A 22,969-nucleotide genomic window follows, 5' to 3' on the forward strand; every position below is an offset into this window, starting at 1 on the left:
CTTAGGGCTATTCCTAAGTCTTTTTGTTTCATGCCGCTGACATTTTGAGTACAGGCCAAGTATTTTGTAGAATGTTCCTCAGTTTGGGTTTGCCTGTTTCCTGGGACTTAATTCATGTTAAACTGGGGTTTTTGTTGTGGTGAAACACGTAACAAATTTTCTCAGTTAGCAGTTTTTAAGTCTACATTACAGTATTAACTGTATGCACATCATTGTACAACAGATCTGTAGAATTTTTTCATTTTATATGACTGAAACTCTAAACTCCTTGTTACACCCTCCCCCCAGTCCCTAACCACCACTCTACTCTTTGTATCTATGAATTTGACTGCTGTAGATATCTCATTTATATGGAATTCTGTGGTATTTGCCTTTTTGTGACTGGCTTATTTCACTTGGCACAATGTCCTCAAGGTTCATCCATGTTGTAGCATATGATAAGATTTCATCTTTTTAAAGGCTGAATAATATTCCGTTGTATGTTTATACCACATTTAATTTCTCCATTGTATGTGATGGACGTTTAGTTGTTTCACACCTTAGCTGTTGTATATAATATTGGAGTGAATATGAGTGTTCACTTATCTCTCTTCTGGATATATGCTAGATCACATGGTAGTTCTACTTTTAACTTTTGAGGAACCTTTATATTTTTTCCACAGTGGCTGCACCTATTTTACCATCCTACCAGTGGTGCACAAGGGTTCCAACTTCTCCACCTTCACACCAACAGTGTAATTTTTGTTTTTTCAATAGTGACCATCCTAATGAGGTGAGGTGACATCTTATTGTCTTGATTTGTATTTCCCGAATGATTAGTGGAGTTGAGCTTCTTTTCATGTGTTTGTTGGTTATTTATATATTTTCTTTGAAAGAATGTCTGTTCAAATTCTTTGCCAATTTTTAAAATCATTTTTTTTCTTGAGTTGTAAGAGTTCTTTATACGCTATAGTTGTTAACCCATTCTCAGATATATGGTTTGCAAATATCTCCCACTCCATATTTTCACTCTTTTGATTGTTTCCTTTGCTGTGCAGAAATTTTGATGCAGTCCTGTTTTATCTATCTTTGCTTTTGTAGTCAGTGATATTGGTATCATAATTAAGAAATCATAGACAAATCCTTTGTTTTCTTCTAGGAGTTATATAGCTACAGGTCTTATGTTTATGTCTTTAATTAATTTTGAGCTGATGTTTTTACATGATGTAAGATAAGGGTCCATCTTCATTTTTTGCACGTGAATTTCCAGTTTTCCCAGCACCATTTGTTGAAGAGACTATCTTTTCTCCATTGTTCAGTCTTGGCACCCTTTTTGATCATTTGGTCATAAATGTGGTGGTTTATTTCTTGGCTCTCTGTTCTGTTGGTCTGTATGTCTATCTTTATGTCAGTGCTACACTGATTTGATTATTGTCACTGTGTAGTATGTTTTGAAATCTAAAATGTATATTTTAAAATGAGATATTTTATATCTACAGTAGGGCTGAATTTTTAAAAAGAACATTTGGTGATATCTTCAGTAAATACTCTCTTTCTGTAAAGGAAATTATTCTTTGCTCTCCAATTTATGTTTTGCATGTTTGGATTTTTTTCAGATCTATTAAGATTTCTATTTCAAATCTTTCTGATATCTTCTGTATATTGAACTTATTTTCTTTCCATTTAATACTTTGCTAACATTAAAAGAAATCTGTTTGTAAGAATACTGCTATTTAATTTTTCAAGTTCCTGACCATTTAGTGGACAAGACAGATATGTTCTCTATAAATTACTATTTTACACTATTAGATATTAATAGAATATATATTTTTACATGTATCATATATAATTGTAGAATAGTTTGTACTGGTTAAGTCTAGATACTTTCTGAACCCATATGTCTGAGCTCATAGTGTACTAGGTAAAAAATTTGTTCACAGTGAATGAGAAAGGTAGGAGGTTTGAGCAGAAAGTAGGGGAGAATCTTCTGGATCAGAATATTTTCTTAAAACACAAAATTGTTTTTAGAGTCACAAATAATATGATTTTATTTTATTTTTAAATAGGTAATGCATTTAGAAAATTCCAAAATAAAAAATATACAAAAACCACATCAGCCCTCTCCACCCTTCACTTCAGTTATCCTCCCATTTTAAGTAACCAACCACTTTCATTAGTCTATTCTTTTAGGGTTTCGTTGTACAAATTCATTATATAAGTTCCTATGGAATTTATATTTTTATACCCCTTCTTACACAAAAGTTAGTATACTGTATGTACTTTTTAGCATCTGTTGTTGTTACTTGTGTAAAAGTATAGTCTCGAAATTATCCTGTATTAGCATGCAGAGTGTGCCCTCACACTATTGCTGTGGCATAATAGGCCATTGTGTTTTGATGTGTCAGTTTATTATCCAGTTTCCTATAGAAGGAAACTTGGTTTCCAGTCTTTTGTTATTACAGATAGTGTTTCAGTGAGTAATTATGACTATAACTAATTTCATAAAGGTGTGATTATGTCTTTATCTTACAGAAATTGCCAAATTGCCCCCTGTAGGGGTTATAACATTTTGTACATTCACTAGCAATGTATGGGAAAGCTTGTTTCCCCATATCCTGCTCACAAAACTGCTCTTGAATTTTTTGATTTTTGCCAGCTTGGTAGGTAAGAGATGATACACCTTAATGTAGTATTTTTTTTTAACTTTTATTTTGAAAAAATTTTAGATTTACAGGAAAGTTGTGAAGGTAGTACAGAGTTTCCTGAATACCTCTCATCCAGTTTTAGTTTCGGTAATATCATCACTGTGGCACCTGTGTCAAAGAAGAAACCATGTGTGGGTACATTATTATTGACTAAAACCCAGACTTTACTCTGATTTCTCAGTATAGTTTTAATTTGGACTTCCTATTATGAATTAAGTTGAGGGTTTTTTCGTATGTTTAGGGACTCTTAGCATTTTTATGTCCTGAATTGTTATTGTCCCTTGCCCAGTTGTCTGTTGAGTTTTTAGAAAACAAGGGAGGAAGAATCTGAAGGAGAAAAGAGAAGACTAAGAAGAAGCATAATTAGAGGGAGGATGAAAGGATAATTATCTTTATATGCCTGGTTTTTTTTTAATCGCTGTTGCATCCCTGACTGTTTCCCTTCTCTAATGATGAAAATCTCTACCTGAAAGATTCAAACTGTCTACTCTCATGATCTATGGTTCCCATAGTTGTCATTGCTACTAATTTTGACCAGTAATACTTGTTATTTATATAAAATGTGAATTCTTCAAAGTGGGAGAGAAATGTGGTTAGTTGGCTAGTCAGAAGAAAGACTACAAGAATAATCCTGATTGTAGTATAAACCTGGAACTTTTTGTTTTTAGAAATAGTCAGTAGAGGGACTTATGTCACTATGTAATCTTGTAGAAAGTGGCCTTGGACTCTTCTGCACTTCACTTTCTTTTTTTGTACATTGGGGAGGGAGTGTAAGTAAGGTCTCTGGCCAAATCTTACAATTAAAGGAAGTCTCAGAGAATCAAAGTCAAGAATCCTGACTGTAACATTCACATGATCGCTTGGTACAACATTGAAAATTGCTAGGTTTGGAGGCTATCAGAACCTTGGAGAGCTCCAAGCAGAGGAGGAAATGGTGCTTGGGTTGCTTCTGAACTTTGAGATACACTAGCTTGTCATTATTATCTTTGAAAGCTATTTAAAGCCTGAGGATCTTAATGAGACACAAAATTTTAAAGTTCAGCATATTTCACACTTGGCGTAAGTAAAGTTTATAATATTTTAAGAGCAAAGTCTTGGGTTTAGATCAAAGGTTCTCAAAATGTTGTAGATAGAGCATCACTTGGGAACTTGTTAGAAAAACAAATTCATAAGCACCACTCCTGATCTGCTGGATTGGAAACTGGTGATCAACCTCAGCAGCTTTAACAATCCATCCAGAAGACTCTGGTGAATGCTAAAGTTTAAGAAGCACTGTTTTAAAAGCTTCGATGCTGCTCATATCAAGGAGAGACTACTGAGCCTTTGCCAGACTCCTGGACTCCTTAAGATTAAGTGTATGGGCGCTTAGGAAGATGTTTTATTCAGACTGCTTCCTAGTGCATAGGTTTACCGTAGTCAGAGCCCACTTTAGTGTACACTGGGCTCCATTTAACTGAGATTTAGCTATGCAATAGCATTGCTGATGCTAGGCTTGTAAAACTGTTGAACTCTGCCTTTTAAAAATACAGGTTCACTTTATGTATGTGCATTCAATATCCATGGACATAAGGTTTTGAATTTTTGTTCTACTATTTAAAGGTGAATTTCGATCACATAGCCTGTTATCCATACTCATTATTGATAATTTGCATCTTTTGTAAATCATCAATTCTCAGTCTTTGCTCCTGCTGCTCTCTTTATGTGGAATTACCTTTTGCACTTTCTCTATGGTTTATGTAATTGATAATCTGTCTTAATTTAGATGGAAGCCTGTTATACATGTTATACAGTCAGTTTGTTGTTACTGGGTTCATTGGATTAATAAACATAATTTTGGAAAGTTGTGTAAGAAAGGAAATGCAGAACTGGAAGACGAGATAGACCAGAAAGTTTTAAAGTGAATGACACTCTTACAAAGTGTTATTGTTAACACTTTCAAAAAAGAACCTTTACAAACAAGGTACACTAGTGCCTCTGTCTTATTTTGTTGCCTGTGTCAAAGGGATTGGATATTGGCAAATAGTTTCCAGCAGTAAGCATTTAGGAAATTTGAAGATGCATGAAAGTAGGAGCTTTATATAATGTTGCTTTTTTAGCATAAAAAAACGTTATTGATAATTCATAAGTAAATGTTGGAAATTTTCTTGATGTAAAGTAACTTTAAATGGGAAGGTCTTATTAGAGTTCTCTTTCTAATTTTTATTGTTTGTTTTTAACAGATTCTTGAGTGCCTGGTGCACTGGGTTCACAAGAGCTTGTTTTATATACATTTTAGTTAACTGACTATTTATAAATTAATCTTTTAAAATTTTTGATTATTAAATGTGTGTAATTTATTACCTTAGGCATTTAAGTCCATGGTTGAACAAAAACAGTATTTTAATTTATCTCCGTTTGACAGTCAAAGAATTTTTTGCTATTGCTATTACGATGAGAAGGGTTTTTAATTTAGCATCTGTGTGGTGTAGTGGGAAAAGTACTAAGCTCAATGAGTTAAGTCCCTGAAACCTGTGTTCAGCTCAGCAATGTTCTTACCCTCAGTTTTCTGATCTGTAAGTCAAGCTGTTTTTAGGAGAAAGGGTATAGCTCAATTGGTAGAGTGCATACTCAGCACACAAGAGGTCCCAGGTTCAATCCCCGGTACCTGCTCCAAGAGGAAATCAGTGGAAAAACCCAATTATCTGTCCCTCAGAATACAAACAGTACAAGATAAGCTGTTTTCAGCTCTAAATCATGTAACTTTTTATGATTTGTAAACTTCTTTTTGTTTGTTTTTTAACATGACCCCAGGAGTAGTGTACTAAAAAGAGAAAAATATGACAAAGAGGAGGAGAGAGGGAGATTTGAAAGAGGAAGAAAATTCAAAATGGATTCCAAGAGTAAGAAAAAAACTTTCTAAAAATGAAAATTATCCCAATTTTATTTTATGATGCTGAGTTTTTTTACTTTATTAAATATTGCTTGAGTAACCATATTTAGTTACATAATTTTCCTCCACACTTGTTTTTCCACCAACAAAAGGAAAAGGAATTATGTTATTAATTAAACATCTGGGTTCTGGTCTGTGACTACCCTTAGGAACTATTAATTTTTAAGATTTTTATCTTGTTTTTACTAGAGAAGAATAACTACTATGTAATTTGGGTAAAGCTAATTGGAGCCTGAATTTCCCGGTATATCTTTGTTCATTCTAGTTTTCCTCTTGACAAGTTGCACATAGATTTAAAAAAAAAATTTAAGACTCAGGAAGCACTTAATCTGAGCACCCCCATTCTTCCTCTCTGTTTGAACCCAGCGCATTATAGACACTCAATGATATATACTGAACTTCAGAAAAAATAAGCTAGTAAGGAAAGTTATCTGAAAGTATAGTAATAAGTATTGTCTCTATTCTCATGGCCCCTAGTATCTGCAGCCTCATTAATTGTTTTTCTCTGATACCTGTTTAGAAGATAAGTAACTTTAGGTAAAAAATGTTCCCTAATAAAAATGGAGTAATTTTGATTTAAAAAAATTTTTTTTAATCAGGAGTTGCCATTCTCTTGTTTACATCACTTTACTTGTGAAACTGTTTTAAATCTCAGAGTACTGCTTATGTTTGATTGCTATTTCAAATTGGAGAGAAAATGTGTGAATGAGTGAATTTTTAGATGAAAACTTTTTTTCTTTAATATGAAAGTGAACATAATTGTTAAGAGGCATGAAAGAAGAAAGTATACAAGACAGATACTGACTCAGTATACTAAGAAGCAACTGTCAATACATCTCTCTACCCCTTCACTGGAAGTATTCAAGCTGGACTTGACAGCCTTTTCTCCCCCTTTGTTTTGTAACTTTATCATGATTTTAAATGATTAGTTTTTTTAAATCATATTAACTGTCTGGTGGGGTATGGCTTGATTTTTTTTTTTTTTTCTTTTAACTAAGGTGTGAAGTAGGAAGGTCTGCCTCTATGGGCCTTGATCTTCCTTAGATGGAACTCCAACTTCTTACTCTTCAGCACATAGAGCTATCTGCTTAGCCACTTGACCACATTGGCCAGACCTTAAAATAATGCTCTCAAAAAGCTTTCTGTGCTGTGGAGGGAGAACACCTTCAGAAGTTTTCATTCTTAATCGTATTTCTTTTATATTTTTTTACTGCTTTCATTTAAAATTTCTTTCTCAGGTTGCAAATGTTAACCACTATAAATAAGAATAGATTAAAAAATTTCTTCTGTATAGCACAGGGAACTATATTCAATATCTTGTAATAACCTTTAATGAAAAAATATGAAAACAAATATATGTGTATATATATGCATGATGGGGACATTATGCTGCATACCAGAAATTGACATGTTTTAACTGACTATACTTCAATATAAGTAGATAGGTAGGTGAGATAGGTAGATAGATCGATCGATCTATCAATAGATAGAATTTCTTTCTCAGTAGTCAGCTTTGCCCCTTGTTTACTCAGGGACAATATGTAGTGGGACTTCTGCCTTTCTTAGGTATTGTGTGCCATTGATGAGCCCAGTGCAGTTTTTCATTAGGATATTAGTGCAGAACATCTTATTATTAGATGCACTGTAAACCACACAGATGACCCTAGTTTACCCATTGTTTTACAAGATGCCCATTACACTGGGTGGAAAGAAGAAATGCTAAGCCCCCTGGTTTTTGGATTTGTAAACTGTTCTCCTGTTCTCCTGCAAGTTTTTGAAGGTGAGGATGTGTACATAGGTGACCAGTGTATAGAGCTTCTTTGGCCAATCTCCACATTAATGATGTTTTCTGAATAAACGTACCCAGATATGGTAGGGTGCATTCCTGTTCTTTTAGTCCAGACAGCTTTGTTGAGCCTGTGAGTAATACACACATGTGGGGTTTCCATCTCCTTCATGGTGAGTTTTTCAGTTTTCCTGGTGTATGAGGTGCACGTTCCATGGATGTGTTTGGGAATATTGGTAGTGTATTCTCTGGTCATGTTCTTTTTAATGTCAGAATGGCCTTTTTCCTCTTTCTTTGCTAGAGCTATACTACCTGGTACCTGGTAGGAAAGGAGGAACATGAGGGATGTTGCCAGGCTTGTTTTAAAAGGGTTTACTCCTTTGGAATGGAAATTGAATCTTTCTCATCAGTGGTACACAATACCTATCAGTGGTGCAAGTCCCTTTCAAAGAACTAAAATTCAGAAATATGTACCCGAGTTAACCCTTTACTACAAGTCTCCAAAAGAAGCATGACATGTAGTCATACCACTCCTCTAAATCAGAACACAGACAAAACCTAAACTGGATATGGTCAAGCAATTTAAAGGAGACTGTAGTGTAATACTTTATTAAGATGAATAAACAATATTCTAAGCCCTCCCTGAGCTGGGAGCTTGGCGGACATGGAGTTGCTTGGTGCTGGGAGGACTGCTTTCCACACTTCCATTTCAGGATGCAGCCCATGCCATACAGCGCCTCAACAGGCTCTGACACTTCCTGGGCTCAGCTGTGGGCAGCTCTGTCACTGGACCAGTCCTGGAGTTGAATAGTTTTGGGACTGACCAGATGTGGGCAAGACTTGCGACGCACTGCAGAAGTAAATAAGTAATGATGGGGAGAACAAAACAAAACAAAAAACAATGTCCTAGGCCCAGTGACCACCAGGTATGTGTGTGAGGAAAACCTAGAGAGACAGAAAGTTCTTTTCCTATCCAGGAGTGTTGACAGGTAAAAGTTAATACTGTCATACTCAAAATGAGGAACTATGGACAGGGATTCATCTCTTCATCTACTATACCTAGCTTTCAACCTGACCCATTAAGTAAGCACTTAATAAATTGAATTAGTGCCAAACTGTGTTTTACGAACATATTTTGATTCACTCTGTAAACTGTTTCTGTGGTACATGTAGGAGATAGGTATTATTTCTAGATAGTACTAAGTATCTCCATATTTTTGGAAGCATAACAAGAAATAGTAGTAGTAAATTAGGGAATAAAATCCTTGGGTACTTCTAGAGATGGATGGTGGTGATGGTTGCACAGCATTGTGAGTGTACTTATATCACTAAGCTGTACACTTAAAAATGGTGTAGACGTTAAATTTTATATTACGTGTGTTTTACCACATTAAAAAATAAAACACTTTCTCTTGACACCCCCCTCCAAAAAAGCCTTTTGAATGCAAATTGGGCATGAATAGTAACATAGATGCTTATGTAATTATGTAGATGATTGCCTATAAAATATTTTATATACATTTCTCTAATTTATCAGTTGGTAAGATTTATAAACAATACCTCCTTCATTACAGAAAGAGCTATGACAGAATTTGTATCATTTAGAATTTTATAAGAAAAATAATATCAGGACAGGTGATCTAGATAGAATTATTTTATTTTTAGTAATACAGATTTGCTGTACAGTCTGTTTTGCACAAGTATTTATGATACCAATTAGCTCAACAGCAGTCAGTAAAAAGGGGAGTGGGGTCAGTACTACATGGAAGTTGTCCTGGTTCTTTTATTATTTTTCCTTGTGGAAAAATTATTTTCAAAGTGGGCTAGAATAGCAACAGAATGATTAAAATCTTCATTAGGAGCAAAGGCTTTAGCTTGACTGCTCCACATGTAAAGAGCCTTTCACCACTATATTAATAAAACTAAAACTGAGTGCCTTCATCTAGGGTTCCTTCCCCAGAGAGGTAAACCCCGAGCCTTGCACAGCTCTGAGCTCATGGCAGGCTGCGCATCCTCCTGGAGACCCAATGCTGAGCTTTCTTACAGTTTGCATTGTCTCAGCACCCACAAGCCAGCAATTCCACTCATTATTTTCATGCAATTTTAGTGTTCCTTGAGGTGGTAGCCCACTGCTCTGAGTGGCTTATGTGGCCATCTAATGTAACATATTTGATTTGTTTGGACTCTGATAACAAAGTTATATAGATTTTTCATAAGCTGTTATTTTTTGTACACAGTGTTGCATAAAGAGGATTTTTCTTTTAGGAACTCACAGCAGAAATGTCTATACTTTTTAATAATATTACTGTAAATCAAATTATAAATATTAGTGAGTAGCTCTTACTGATTTTTGTCAGTTCATTGAAAGAAACAGGTGACTTCAAGGGCCCAGGAATAAATTTCTGACCAAGTTCAGAACTCAGCTTTTCAGAGCTAGACAATCCTTGAAGATGGTTTCATTTTTTAAACAGCAGATTTCTTGCTGTTAGCTCATATCCCTAAGACTATTTCAAGCAGTATCTCTTGATAATCCTGCCATGTTGGTTGTTCTCTTTGTTAGTGGATGATAAAACCTGAGGTATAGCCAAGAGAAGAAACTGTACCCTTAAAAGTGAAATTTTGAAAACTGTACTTTCCTAGCAGTTTTTGGTGATCTTTCATACTCCTCCTTCACCTTCCTCCATTTCTCCCTTATCCCACCCTCTGATTCTGGTAACCACAAGTCTGATCTCTTTCTGTGAGTTTGGGTTGTTTTTTAAGTTCCACTTATAAATGAGACCATACATTATTGTCTTTCTCTGACTTATTTCACTTAGCATAATGCCTTCAGGTCCATCTATATTGCTGCAAATGTTAAATTTTTTTTTAAGATAACTAGTCTGTCTTGTCCACACCTCTTAAAAAAATTTTTTTTTATCTTTAGTGATTTGAAATGATATTCTCATCATATACTTTGGACTTGAGTCTATTTCTGGATTCTTAATTTTGTTCCATAGCTTCTCATTATGCTACCAAACTGCCTTGTAGATAAATACATCATCTTTTTTTATAATTGCTACTTTATATTTTATATTTGTGATCTTTTATTTTCTAAATAAAAAATTAATTTTGGTTGCTGTTTTTACTGTTCTGTTAAACTTTAAATCATACGTGAATTAAAATTTTATTTTTCTTCCACTGAGTCTCTAAAACCAGTTATTCTATGTCTGCTCATGAGCTCTTCTTTGGTCAGTGCTTTTTACTTCAGGAGTATTCGTGATTGACTATATAACACTATATAACTCTGTAACTTCACCTCATTTGAAGAATTTTTTTTTTCTCTTCTAGCCTTTAATCTAGACAACGAACAACCAGATTATGATATGGATTCAGAAGATGAGACCTTATTAAATAGACTTAACAGAAAGATGGAAATTAAGCCTTTGCAATTTGAAATTATGATTGACAGACTTGAAAAAGCCAGTTCTAATCAGGTACTGTATCTTGTAAAAATGTCTCTTAACAGTTAATCTAATTAGCAGCTTTATTTTGCATTTTCTTTAGACCTGAATATATTACATTTTATTGTCTCTTGAATTTCTTTTCCTGAGATCCTAGATTTTCTATTTATATAAAATATTCCTCAAACTGAATACTCAAGCATACTTTGTTTGAGTAGGAATATTTAGAGTATGTTTCTGACTTTTTTCTTATTTGGTTATAAAAATACTAGTTACAGTATTGTAGTATCTTCCTGATCCTTTTCACAGGGCTGTCTTTTTGGGGCTTCAGTAACTAAATTTGCTTGATTGGGTCTCTAAGGCAGACTTTTCATACCAAATCTTCCTTAGTTGCTCAGGTTTGTATTAAGATACTCTTATCATTTAAAATGTATTTTAGTGTTACTTATTTATGTTATTTAAATTTTTAAGTGAAGGAAGATTTATTCACAAAGTAATAAAGAATTTTCTTCTGTGGGACATGATATTTATGGTATAGAGAATTTAAAATGATATGTCCCTCTGGAAAGCAGTTAGGTAGCATATGTCAGGAACCTTAAAATAGTCATACGTTTTGATTTAGTGATCCTGCCTCTAGAAATCAGCCCCAAGAAAAATAATTAGTGAAGATGTTAAAGATTTCTGAACAGCATGTTCAGAATAACTTATATGTTGGCTGGAATATTATATAACCATCAAAAGCCATGATTTTGAAGAGTATCTGGTGCCACAGGAAGTTGCTCATTATGTAATGTTAGGTTTCAAAAACAAGGCTCAGAATTGCTTAAGTGAAAAATTCTAAGGTTTGTTTAAAGCGTTTATATTTCTACATGTACACAGAATAAAAGAACAAGAAAGTACAACAAAATGCCCACAATGGTTATATTTAGGTGCTGGAATTATTGGTGATTTTTATGTTCTTTATTCCATTTTTGTATGTTTTCCAACTTTAACAAGCATGTGTTGATATTACAATTAGATTTTTTAAATGAAACTATTTCTAAAAATAATTGTTGGTGTACCTTGCTGTATATTAATATGCTAGTTTTTTTTTTAATATAGTAAGGAGTTACAGATACAAATATATAAGCTTTTTACAGTAAACTGTTAAACTTTTTCACTAATTTACCTTTGCAAATTCATTACTTTCCCTCAACTTCCAGTTTAAGTCCTTTAAATCCCTGAGGCATTACCAACTCTCTGGAACATTTCCCAAACTTTTCCATTGTAAAATGACATTGCTGCATATTTTACCTTTCTGTGAGTCTCCCTCCCCCATTTTGATGGAAGGTAATACCTAGGATACAATCTTTAAAAGTACATTAAAGCTGAATTTTGTAAAATTCAACTTATTTGGGGTTTTTTGAGAGATTATCTTTTTTTTATTGGCAATTTGTTTTAATTACCAAATTGATACTTACTATAATTAGTGCTCACAGTTTTCTTAATCACTGACATCATATAGTTTCAGTTTCTTCTTCTTTATGTGCAAATTTCCCTAGCAATCCTAGGCTTGATCATTCTTTTGGTATTTCTACTATTTTTCATGATCACTCAGAAGTTCTCATGGTGGCGGAAAGTACATCATCAGAAGCCTTCAGCTGTCTCTTCTGTAATTTGGTTTCTTTCATTCAGTTAGTCATACTTATTTAGTGCTCATGTGAACAAGACAAGTGACAGAAGCTCTGCCCTTGTGGAGCTTATCATTTGAGTGGGCACAAGAAAAACAAAAAGCATGTAAACAATAAAATTAACTATCCGCTGTAATCAGCACCTTCCTATTTTAGTTCTCTGCTCAGTGACAAGCTTCCGGGCCTAAAACAACTGGCTGGTTCTCAAGGCGTGATAGTGTCTTCTTTCTGCAGAAGAGATGAAGGTGGAGGCTTTGTCATGGGAACAGGATAATGGTCTGATTCATAGAACCAGGGATTAAAGCTAGCTAAAGGCTGTCCTCATTCCAAGTCCCTGATCTGAGGATTCATGGATGTCTTATTTTCCCCTTTTGAGGGCTATGATGGTACCAGATCCGACGGCAAGGAATTAAGTCCCTAGTTAAAGCAACGTTTATTAGGTTGCTAGAGAAAGACATAAAAGACAGACTGAGGCAAAACTGCTGCCGCCTTTATTCTTTGGATACTACTGCAGTGAAGCCATTACTGAAAACTCCTGTTCCCAGAGGCTGTGATTATTTTCAGTCCCCATCCTTTTATCTTATTTGAACTCTCTTTATTTCTTAAAACTGTCATCACTTCTGGTCTTTTGAATACAATTCATTCCCTTCTGGGTTTTTTAAAATTATTTTTTATGACCATTCCTTCTACTTTTCTTTCTTCATTCAACTCCTGAAAACATCAGGGTTTCTTGAAATTTTGTTCTTGGTATTCTTATCCTGAGCATTTTCAGGGTAATATCACCTCCACAAGCATTTTTGTAGGAATAATAATACATATTTAGCCTTGACCTCTTTCTCAAGCTCCAGGATTTTCTTTTTTTCTCTTTTTGTCCTGCCTGTTGGCATCTTGATCTAGATGGTCCACAGACATCTCAAGTTTAACCTTTCCCAAAATTTAACTTATTCTCTTAACTTCAGATGATCTGTATTTCTTTCTCAAGTGACTCCCAAAACTCAGAATCACGTGGGGTTTTTTAATCCCTTTCCTTTTTTCCCTAAATTTCTAATTCTGACTCTTCCTTGCACACCCTGTATATATTCCTTGAATATTTTATCTTCAATGACCTCTTCTTTCATTTCTTCAAGCTTTTTCTCTTTGCCCAAAATGTGCCAAGGGTCCCTATTCCCAAAAAGAACCCTCTCATTTGAGCCCATCTTTCTCAATAAACTAGCACCCTATGTCTCTCCTTTTTTTTTTTTTTTTTTTTTTTTTTTTTGTCACAGGTAAATTTCAGAAGATAAGCCATATTGTTTACCTTTTACTCACACCACAATCCATTTCAGTTTACTGAAATTGCACTGATTAAGGTCATTGATGGCCTCCTAATTTTTACCCAGGAGCCTTTTTTCAGTCTGTGTCCTACTTAATATCCCTATAGTACTGGATGTTGTTGACCTCCACATTTCCTGATTCTTTCCTTCTTTATCTCCTCTTCTGTTGCTCCTCTGCCTCTTACTTGTTGCTATTTCCTTTGGTATCTGTCCTCAGAATTCATTCTTGCACCTTAAGCTACCAGCACGGGCACTCTCAGATGGAGTTTTTTGTGGTTGTTCTCTGTCTTTACTGCACTGATACTCAGTCCCAAAGTTCTTATGTTGTTTTTCTTCTTGTCGACAAGAAGAATTTCTTTGAATATTGGATTTGTCGTAAAGTTTTCTTTGTTATCTTCCCCACAGCCTGTAGCACAGTGATGGGCTGATACTAGTTGTTATTAGCTATTAATTGCTTAATTGACTATTTTATATAGAAAACCATTAATTTTATGTGTAATTTCTCATATATATGTTTAAAATGTATTTATTGAAATTACTAGATCATGAATTTTGTATATAAGCAAATTAAATGATCTTTGACCTCGTGGAGCTAGTGGCAGTCTAGAAGAAGTAGAATTTTTGTCTCCCCATCCCCAAGCCCCCAAAATAAGTAAATCAAGTCAGTCAGAGCTCTCTTGGGAATAATAAGTTTACCACAGACCCTTTTGCCAGTTAAGTAGTTTCCACTGCTTTCTAATAGAAGTGTTAAATGGTAGAACTTTTTTTCTTAGGGTATAAAGTAGTAGGATTATGATTTTGTGGATTTTTAATCATGTGACATAATTTGTGACCACTTTATCTGTAAGTAGTTTTTGCCCACTCATATTTATGCTGTCACCACGGTGGTACAAATACAGATACTAGTTGCCCTAGAATAGCTAAAGATAATTTTTACAGAATGACTAAAACCAAAATTACCCAATAAAATAAAAATTGGCTGTATGACAATATAAAAATAGCAGTTGACTGAGAAAATACTGCTAACACTGGAAAGCAAATCAGGTGCAGGACTGTGTATTGAGTTCTTACTACCTGAGATATAAAGAGGGTACTTGGTCATCAGGCAGAAGGACATCTAGCAGGAGCAAGAAACACCAGAAGAGGAAATCTGAGGCAGTGTTTTAATCCCCTGACATCCCCTGCAGGAGGATAGGAAGCAGTGTTATTTTGATAATGTTACAAAAGAAACTCACTACTACTCTACTGGTTGATGGAAAGAGACTGTCTTCCTCCCACTCTAAGGTTAGATCACGTTCTTGATTTAATTAGTGAAGGTTACAAAATTTTTTCAGAAGCAGAATGTCCAAACAGCTGAAGCACGTGTGGGATATCACAGCATTTCTTCCCGTGGTCCCCAGAGCACGTGAAAGCTACCAGTGATGCTCTGATGCTCTCAGCATGTGGTAGAATTTTATTAGATCCAGAAAGCTTGATTCTTATTCTGCCACTGTCCTTATAGACTTTGGAAGTATACATCGTCACTCCAGAGAACTTCAGCCAACAGTGGGAAAATGTCCATTTAAAGTTGATGTTTGGAAATACTGGTTCTTTTGGTTTGGTCTCATGTTTCAGGCTCTGCCTCTCCACTTTAAAGACTAAGTTACTCAGCCTCTCAGATGTAGTTAAGCTGGCTCCACTGAGATTTTGAGTAAACCAAAGAAGGGCCAGTTACAATTTTATTGCACTAAATGTAACTGCCACATGGACTAGAATACTTGAGTTGACATTGTCAGTGTATTCTCTTCCTGTGGTCAGACTGTCTTGGCAGCCAAATTATAATAAGAAAAAAAACTAATTAACCTTAGTAAGCACCATCATAGGACTGGAATTCCAATTTTTATTCCATGAAGTTATACCAATATGAGAAATCAGATCATATCAAAAATTTATTTGATAAGTCATCCCTTCTTTAGATGAATTCATACAATTGGCAAATCAGTATGTTGATCTTAAAAACTTCAGTAAGAATAATTTTCCCTTCATTTCCAACTTCTTTGGAGGTAGCTCAACTTGTTTTGAAAATGAATCTTCATCTCTAAAATGACAAAAGTAAAAGAAATTCGGATAACATTTCTTCAGCAAGGGTTCCCAGCCCTAAAACTCCATATTCTTTTTGTAAACTTCACTATAAATATGTGTAACCCCAATCCATCTTGCTAAAGCTGATTAGTCTCTCTGATTTTCACAAGCAGCAAGGAAACAGAGGTGACCAGCAAATTTTTACAAACCTTAGTTTGAGATATGTCAGTATATATTGGCTGCATTGATAAAGGAGAGAGAGATCCCTGAGATACCAGTGTCAGAACCCCTAGGGAAGCCATCCTAGGGCCACTGACCCAGACGTGACAATGTCATTGGCAGAATGAGTGTTGAGAACGAGGGTTCTCTAGTATTTAATCAGCTTTGTTAGAGGAATTGCTTTTATATGTAATTGGTACAAGAAATTCAAAATTGCATAGTATTGAAACTTCAGGAAACATACTGTTTGTCCTTTCACAGTTTCAAAGGAGGCATGTTATATTTAGTTACAACATATTAGAAAATATTCATCTTTTATTTTGGAGGGAGGTAAAAAGAAACCACCTGTATCTTCTAGTTCCTGTTGAAAAACAAAAACAAAGAAAGAAGACCGTTGAAGACCAGTAGATCCTCCAATGTGTGGAATCACAGAATATCAGAATTTTGAAGGACCCTGGACGTCTTCTAGTCTAAGATTTACTGAAGCATACATAAATCTATTGTAGTCTTCCCAACTATCATTCATCCAGGCTTCTTAAAAATTCTAAGTGATGGAACTTACTATCTTTTAGGGCAAAATTTTAATTTTGATAAATCTTACTAATAAATTCTTTGTTAGATTGAATTATGTTTTCTGCCATCATGATATCTGATCATAATTGTTAGACTGGTTGCATTTTTTCCTATAGGTGTAGTTTCATTTTGGGTTTTTTTAAAACACTGTAGTCAATGACATTTTTTATTCTTCATTTAGCTTGTAACACTTCAAGAAGCAAAACTGCTGCTAAACGAAGATGATTACCTTATTAAAGCTGTATATGACTACTGGGTGAGGAAACGTAAAAACTGCAGGGGACCATCCCTCATTCCTCAGATAAAACAAGAGAAAAGAGATGGCTCTACCAACAATGACCCTTACGTTGCCTTTCGGAGGAGAACAGAGAAAATGCAAACTCGAAAGGTAACGTGCAAATTAGATTTAACTAAATGTACCTTGATAGTATTTAAGACCAGTGTTTTTTCCTGCTAATAACTTGAATAATTTTAAATAATTTGAACACAAAGGGAAGCTAACGACATTGTTGAACTTTATGTTAGAAATCCTGCTCTTCAGTTTCTTCTATTTGCCAGTTGTTTGCAATGTTTATTTAATACCTATGAACTTTACAAATCTGTTGGTCATACAATTTTAGGCTTGCAGTTAAAGTGATATGAAGAAATATGTTATGAGAAAACTCAGGAGTTTTGACTTATTCAGTAAACTGTACATTTTAGACATATCCTCTGGGAAGCTTAAGAGTTCCTTTGAAACCATATTCTAAGTCATGCATGTGAAAATGGGCTTTACTCCTCCTAACTACTGTGGGGCTGTGGGGTCATGGGAAGTAGGGAAAGGTTCGTATTCAAGCTTGTTCTGCCAACAGTCAGAAGCAACACAGTGGAATCTTTTTCTCCTTTTCTGAGTTGTCAGTTGTGTCGGATTTCAAATTGACAAACTTGTCCCCATCTGGCTTTCAGAAGCAGAGTGAGCCAGAATTTTAAGAGAAACAGGATCTCATGCTATGGAATGATGTGGTATAGAAGAAAGCATTATTTCAGTGGAGTGATCACTGCCTTCCATTTCTCATAATTAATAGTAAACATCAGACATGGTAACACATTCTCCAACATTGCAAAATACTAGGAACATATAAATGTAAAAACCATGAGGTATTATAATTGGAGGCGAAGTGTTTTCAGTGGATTCCTGTTTCTCCTAACATTGAATGCTTGTCCTTGTCAGCTGTTAATGTAACAACTGTGAAGCGTAACAGCTGCCAGGGATAGTATATTTTAGGGAAAACTCTCCTAGTGGTTAACAACCAGAGTTTCTGTAACTTTTGGATTTCTCAAGTGTAGATGACATCGCCTAAACCAGGCTGAGTTTTCAGTTTGGTGTTTTGGTTATAAGCTAAGGAAATATTAGATATTTTATGAAGATTTAGTGCCTTGCTTAGCAAAGACTATAATGAGAAAAGTTTGTAAATACAGTAAAGCTTCACAAATATGGACACGAGGAAGGTGGTTTATCTGGACCATTGAAAAATCTGAACTACCAATTGCTTTTTTAAAAAAAAGTAATTGGTTCAGATGCTTTGCAAAACATAGACGTGAGCAATGTCTTTTGAAGGAAAAGTACTATTGGGCTTCTTTTAATGAATAGATATGAAGTACTTAAAATTAGCAGTATTTATTGACATATAAACAATATTTCAAGCCCATGTTTAAATACGTTTCATCCTTAAATAGATTAAATCACTATTTTCTGACCAGTGTGTTTGAGAATTGCGAGTAACAGATTCCTATGTTTAGGCATTTCTCCATTGTGTAATAACTAGGCCAGCATTTTCCTGACACTCTGATTCCTACCTTTTGTCTGTTACTTTCATCTTCCTCTCCAGGGTGGCACATTTTCTTTTCCAATGGTCTTAATATTCCTCTGTTTTCAGTTGTGGGACCAAAGACTATTCCCCTTCATGCACGCTATTGCTACTTAGAAATGTTTATGAATTTCAAAATGAGAAAGTTGGGAAAGCAGTCAAGAATGAATACTCCCTAGGTGTTCAGGAGGTGGTCAGGGAATGGAATATGCAAAAATGAATACCAGCTAACAAAGGTTCTCTGCTTCCTTGTCTATTCCCACAAACTTTAGAACACTTGTATAACTGAATGCAAAAGCTAAAGTAAAGGACTTCTGGAATATTTGCTTGGAAGTCTAGAATTTAATTTTAATCATTAAACTAATGTTTAATTAGGACATTCTTCAATGAGATAGTGTTAAGCCTGTCTGAATGCACTGAGTGGGAAGTCTTGAATCAGCATATACATTAAATGCCATTTGCAATAACATGGATGGACCCTAGAGATTCTCATTCTAAGTGAAGTAAGCCAGAAAGAGAAAGAAAAGTACCATATGATATCACTCATGTGGAATCTAAAAAAAAAAGAAGAAAAAAGACACTATGAACTCATCTACAAAACAGAAACAGACTCGCAGACATAGTAAACAATCTTATGGTTACCAGGGAAAGAGGATGAAAAAGGATAAATTTGGGAGTTTGAGATTTACAAGTGTTAGCCACTATGTATAAGAATATATTTTTTAAAAGTTTCTGCTGTATAGCACAGTGAACTGTGTTCAATATCTTGTAATAATAACCTTTAATGAAAAAGAATATGAAAACAAATATATGTATTATTTGCATGACTGGGACATTGTGCTGTACACCAGAAATTGACACATTGTAACTGACTGTACTTGAAAATAAATAAATAAATAAATAAATAAATAAATAAATAAATAAATAAATAAATAAATAAGTAGCAAGCTGCAGAAGTACACCAGAAATTGACACAACATTGTAGACTGACTATATGTCAAAAATAAAATAAAACAAAATTTAAAAAAGAAAACAAAGCATATACATTTCATATGTTTAACCCCATTGGTAAAACTGTTAGCATTTGTGCTATCTCTCCTCCCTCCGTGTAGCCCAGAGGAAGCAAGATAGACAAATAGAAGAGGAAACTCCCAGGGTAGTGGTTCTCAGTCTGGCTGCACCTGTGAATCATCCTTGATTTAAGAAGATCTATAGTTAATCCTAAACTGCAACAGTTTGAGAACCACTTCTCTAGAGATTTGGCAGTAGGTCAGAACTATAATAAGTAAACTGGAATAAGAAAATAGGAGTTGGCTCTGAGCCAAGACATTGTAAAGAAGGGTAAAGGGAGTGAGTGAGTTTGAATACAGGGAGTAGGGCCGTCTTAAAAGCACACAAAAGATGTCAGTATGAACTTAACGGTTTTTAATATTGATACAGCTAGACATAGATATAGATCTGTGCATGTGTATGTACATACATATATTGCAGACTTATTTCCTAGCTCTCTTTGCTGAGAGGGTGTAGAAGCAATTGCAATAGCAATGGTCATGCCTAGCATGTAGATCTTGATTTTAGATACCGTTTTCCATTAAAAGGAACCAGGGCTCCTTAGGAGAGCAGTTGATTCCAGGTCTGTGGCTGGGAAAGTATAAAGATAAGCTTGGAACATTTGGCTTTGCTAGAAAATAAGAATGTGATTGAAGAATGTTGGAGCCGTGTCAACAAGACTCAGGAGCCAGCTTAAAAGGGGGCTCTGTCGATCAGATCTGGGGAATTTTATGTGTCAAAATAAATAAAATAATGGATTATAACCCACAGAGTAACCCATGAGTCCATACTGATATAAATGGATAGATGAATGAGTGACTAAATTGATTAACAGATTGATAGATGGATGGATGGATGGATGGATAGATAGACAGATAGATAGATAGATAGATAGATAGATAGATAGATAGATAGATAGATAGATAGATAGATAGATTGATAGTTAGATAAAAGGAAAAGATACACTTTTCCTTAGCATGGATTTCCACCTTACAAAAGTCAGTGGAATGATGTGTTCAGAAATCACCATTTGGAAACCACTATGGTAATTAATTATTTCTGGCAAGAGTTAGAATTAAAGGATACTTAACAAATGGGGGAAATATGATGAGAAACAGGATATTTATATAAATCTCACAGCATACTTTTTAATTTAAAAATGGCAAAATAGTAATTTGACTAGAGATACCTGGCATACACCATCTTAATCAAGTGATTAAAGTAAACATAGCAGTAATGGGACAAATAGATATCATGTAACTCCTGATACGATGAATGAGGGACACAGTATCACCTCTGTGATGGTCCTACCAAGTGTGCACAACGTGAATTTAATTGTGGAAGAACATCAAAGAAATCCAAATTGAGGAACTTTCTGCAAAAATAATGGCTTCTACTCTTTAAAACTGTCAGGGTCATGATCACCATGGAAAGAACTATTCCAAATTATAGGTGATCGAAGAGACATGACAACTAAATGGAATTATAACAACTATATTTCTTGTTGTGAAAGACATTAATGGGACAATTGGTGAAATAAAGTAAATTAGATAGTAGTATTTTATCAGTGTTAATTTCCTGATTTCAGTAGTGGTACCATGATTGTATAAGAGCATATCATTGTTTTTAGAAAATACACATTAACGTGTTTAGGGGATAAAAGGGCATTATATCTTCAACTTTTCTTGAAAAATTTTTAAAACACTCCTGCTAATTTATATATGTGCGTATATGTTTCTATACATACATGTATATGTGTCTTAGTCCATTAGAGCTGTTGTAACAAAAATATAAGAACTGGACAATTTAAACAACGTTTATTTCTCAGTTCTGGAGGTTGAGAAGTCCAAGATCCAGGTACCATCAGATCTGGTGTCTGTTGAGGGCCCACTTCCTGTTTCATAGATGATCATCTTGCTGTGTCCTCACATGGCAAAAGGGACAGAAGAGCACTCTGGGGTCTCTTTTATAAGGGCCCTAATCCATTCATGTGGACTCCACCCTCATGACCTAATCACCTCCCAAAGGCCTCACCTCCAAATACTATAATATTTAGTGGGGGTTGAGGGTGGTTACGATTTCAACATAAGAATTTTCAGGGGATGCAGACATTCAGTCCATAACAATGTATACATACATACACACATACATAAAGATGGATACATAAAACAAATGTAAAATATTAACCTTTGGGGAATCTGGATAACATATAGGAATTCTTTATACCATTTTTGTAAACTTGAAATTATTTCAAAATAAAAGGTTAAAAAAAAAGCAGAGCTGAAAGGGCAGGACTGGGGAAAAGAAAAGTTAGGATGGGTTAGTTATTTGGGCCTAAAGAGAACAGGAAATGAATGGGTAGGAAAGGGTAGAAGCATGTAGTCCAAGAGGAACACTTAGTGAAGAAGGGGGCAGCTTTAAAAGGTTCTGGTGCACTTTTGGTTCAGCTGGCATATAGCCTTGTATTGTTATTTATCTTTTGAATCTGTATGTCTCTCATTCTTGTTAGACTTTAAGCCTTTTGAGAATAGGGAAAACATGTGCAGTACCCTGCACATAGTGGGCACTTGTAATATTTGCTCTTAGTAATGTTAATTTGGTGTTTTCAGTTGGAAGGTATTATTGCTGCCTGTTTACCAAAAAAAAAATTTTTTTTTTTAAACTTAAAACCATGCTTTAAATTTTGCCTTTTGTCACAGTACTGAAGGAGGAAAAAAATAGTAATTTCCTTTGGATAAGATAAAAGGATGATTTATTACTATAGCGTTTTTTAATATTCAGTATACACTACTTTAATGGGACTTAGTTTAGGTAATGTTTTCTAAGTAATGATTAATTTTCAAATATAGATTACACAAGAGAATAAAGTAAAACTTTGAATATTTGTCAAGTTTCTTTTTTTTCCTCAATAATCCTCCAGTATGAAACCTGGCTTTCTTTGGGTTCTTTCTAATGTCATATTGCATTAAATAAAGTTGAGAATGGAAAGCTTGCTTAAGTGCAGTCTCTCTGGACATACAGAATGAGAGATGGTAGAAGTCTATTTTTAAACAACTAGTTCCATGTCTAATATAAATGTTCTGTGTCTGAGTGAACAAAATATTTTATATGAATAGTAACTTTTATATGCAAATAGATGCTGCTAATTACAACTGAGCCTTCTGGTCAGTAGGACTTTTACTTGTGTTTGTTCAAGTTACTTCTTACACTTCAAAGTAAGAACTGGTGAAATTCAGAATTTTCACTAGATATCTTTTCTGCTCTGCAGTGAGGTGTTAATAGATTGAAGCATGATAATCCCATTCCTTGAGCTCCTTTATATCCCATATTCAGTTTTATATTTGATTATATGAGGTAAAGCTTGGCTTGTCATTGTGAATGTTTACACTGTAGTTAG

General features: G+C 34.6%; 1 protein-coding gene across 3 annotated transcripts in view; it reads left to right on the forward strand.

Annotated features, from left to right (window-relative positions):
- The window catches only part of EPC2 (enhancer of polycomb homolog 2), a 97,424-nt gene that overhangs the window by 52,215 nt on the left and 22,240 nt on the right, over positions 1–22,969 (forward strand). For all 3 annotated transcript variants that reach the window (XM_010974796.3, XM_031451369.2, XM_031451370.2), the window contains exons 3-4: positions 10,727–10,872; positions 16,857–17,063. In XM_010974796.3, the coding sequence (XP_010973098.1) occupies positions 10,727–10,872; positions 16,857–17,063 (353 nt within the window). The remainder of the gene's footprint in view (positions 1–10,726; positions 10,873–16,856; positions 17,064–22,969) is intronic.

Source organism: Camelus dromedarius, chromosome 4 (genome assembly GCF_036321535.1).
Source record: "Camelus dromedarius isolate mCamDro1 chromosome 4, mCamDro1.pat, whole genome shotgun sequence".
Taxonomy (NCBI): Eukaryota; Metazoa; Chordata; class Mammalia; order Artiodactyla; family Camelidae; genus Camelus; species Camelus dromedarius.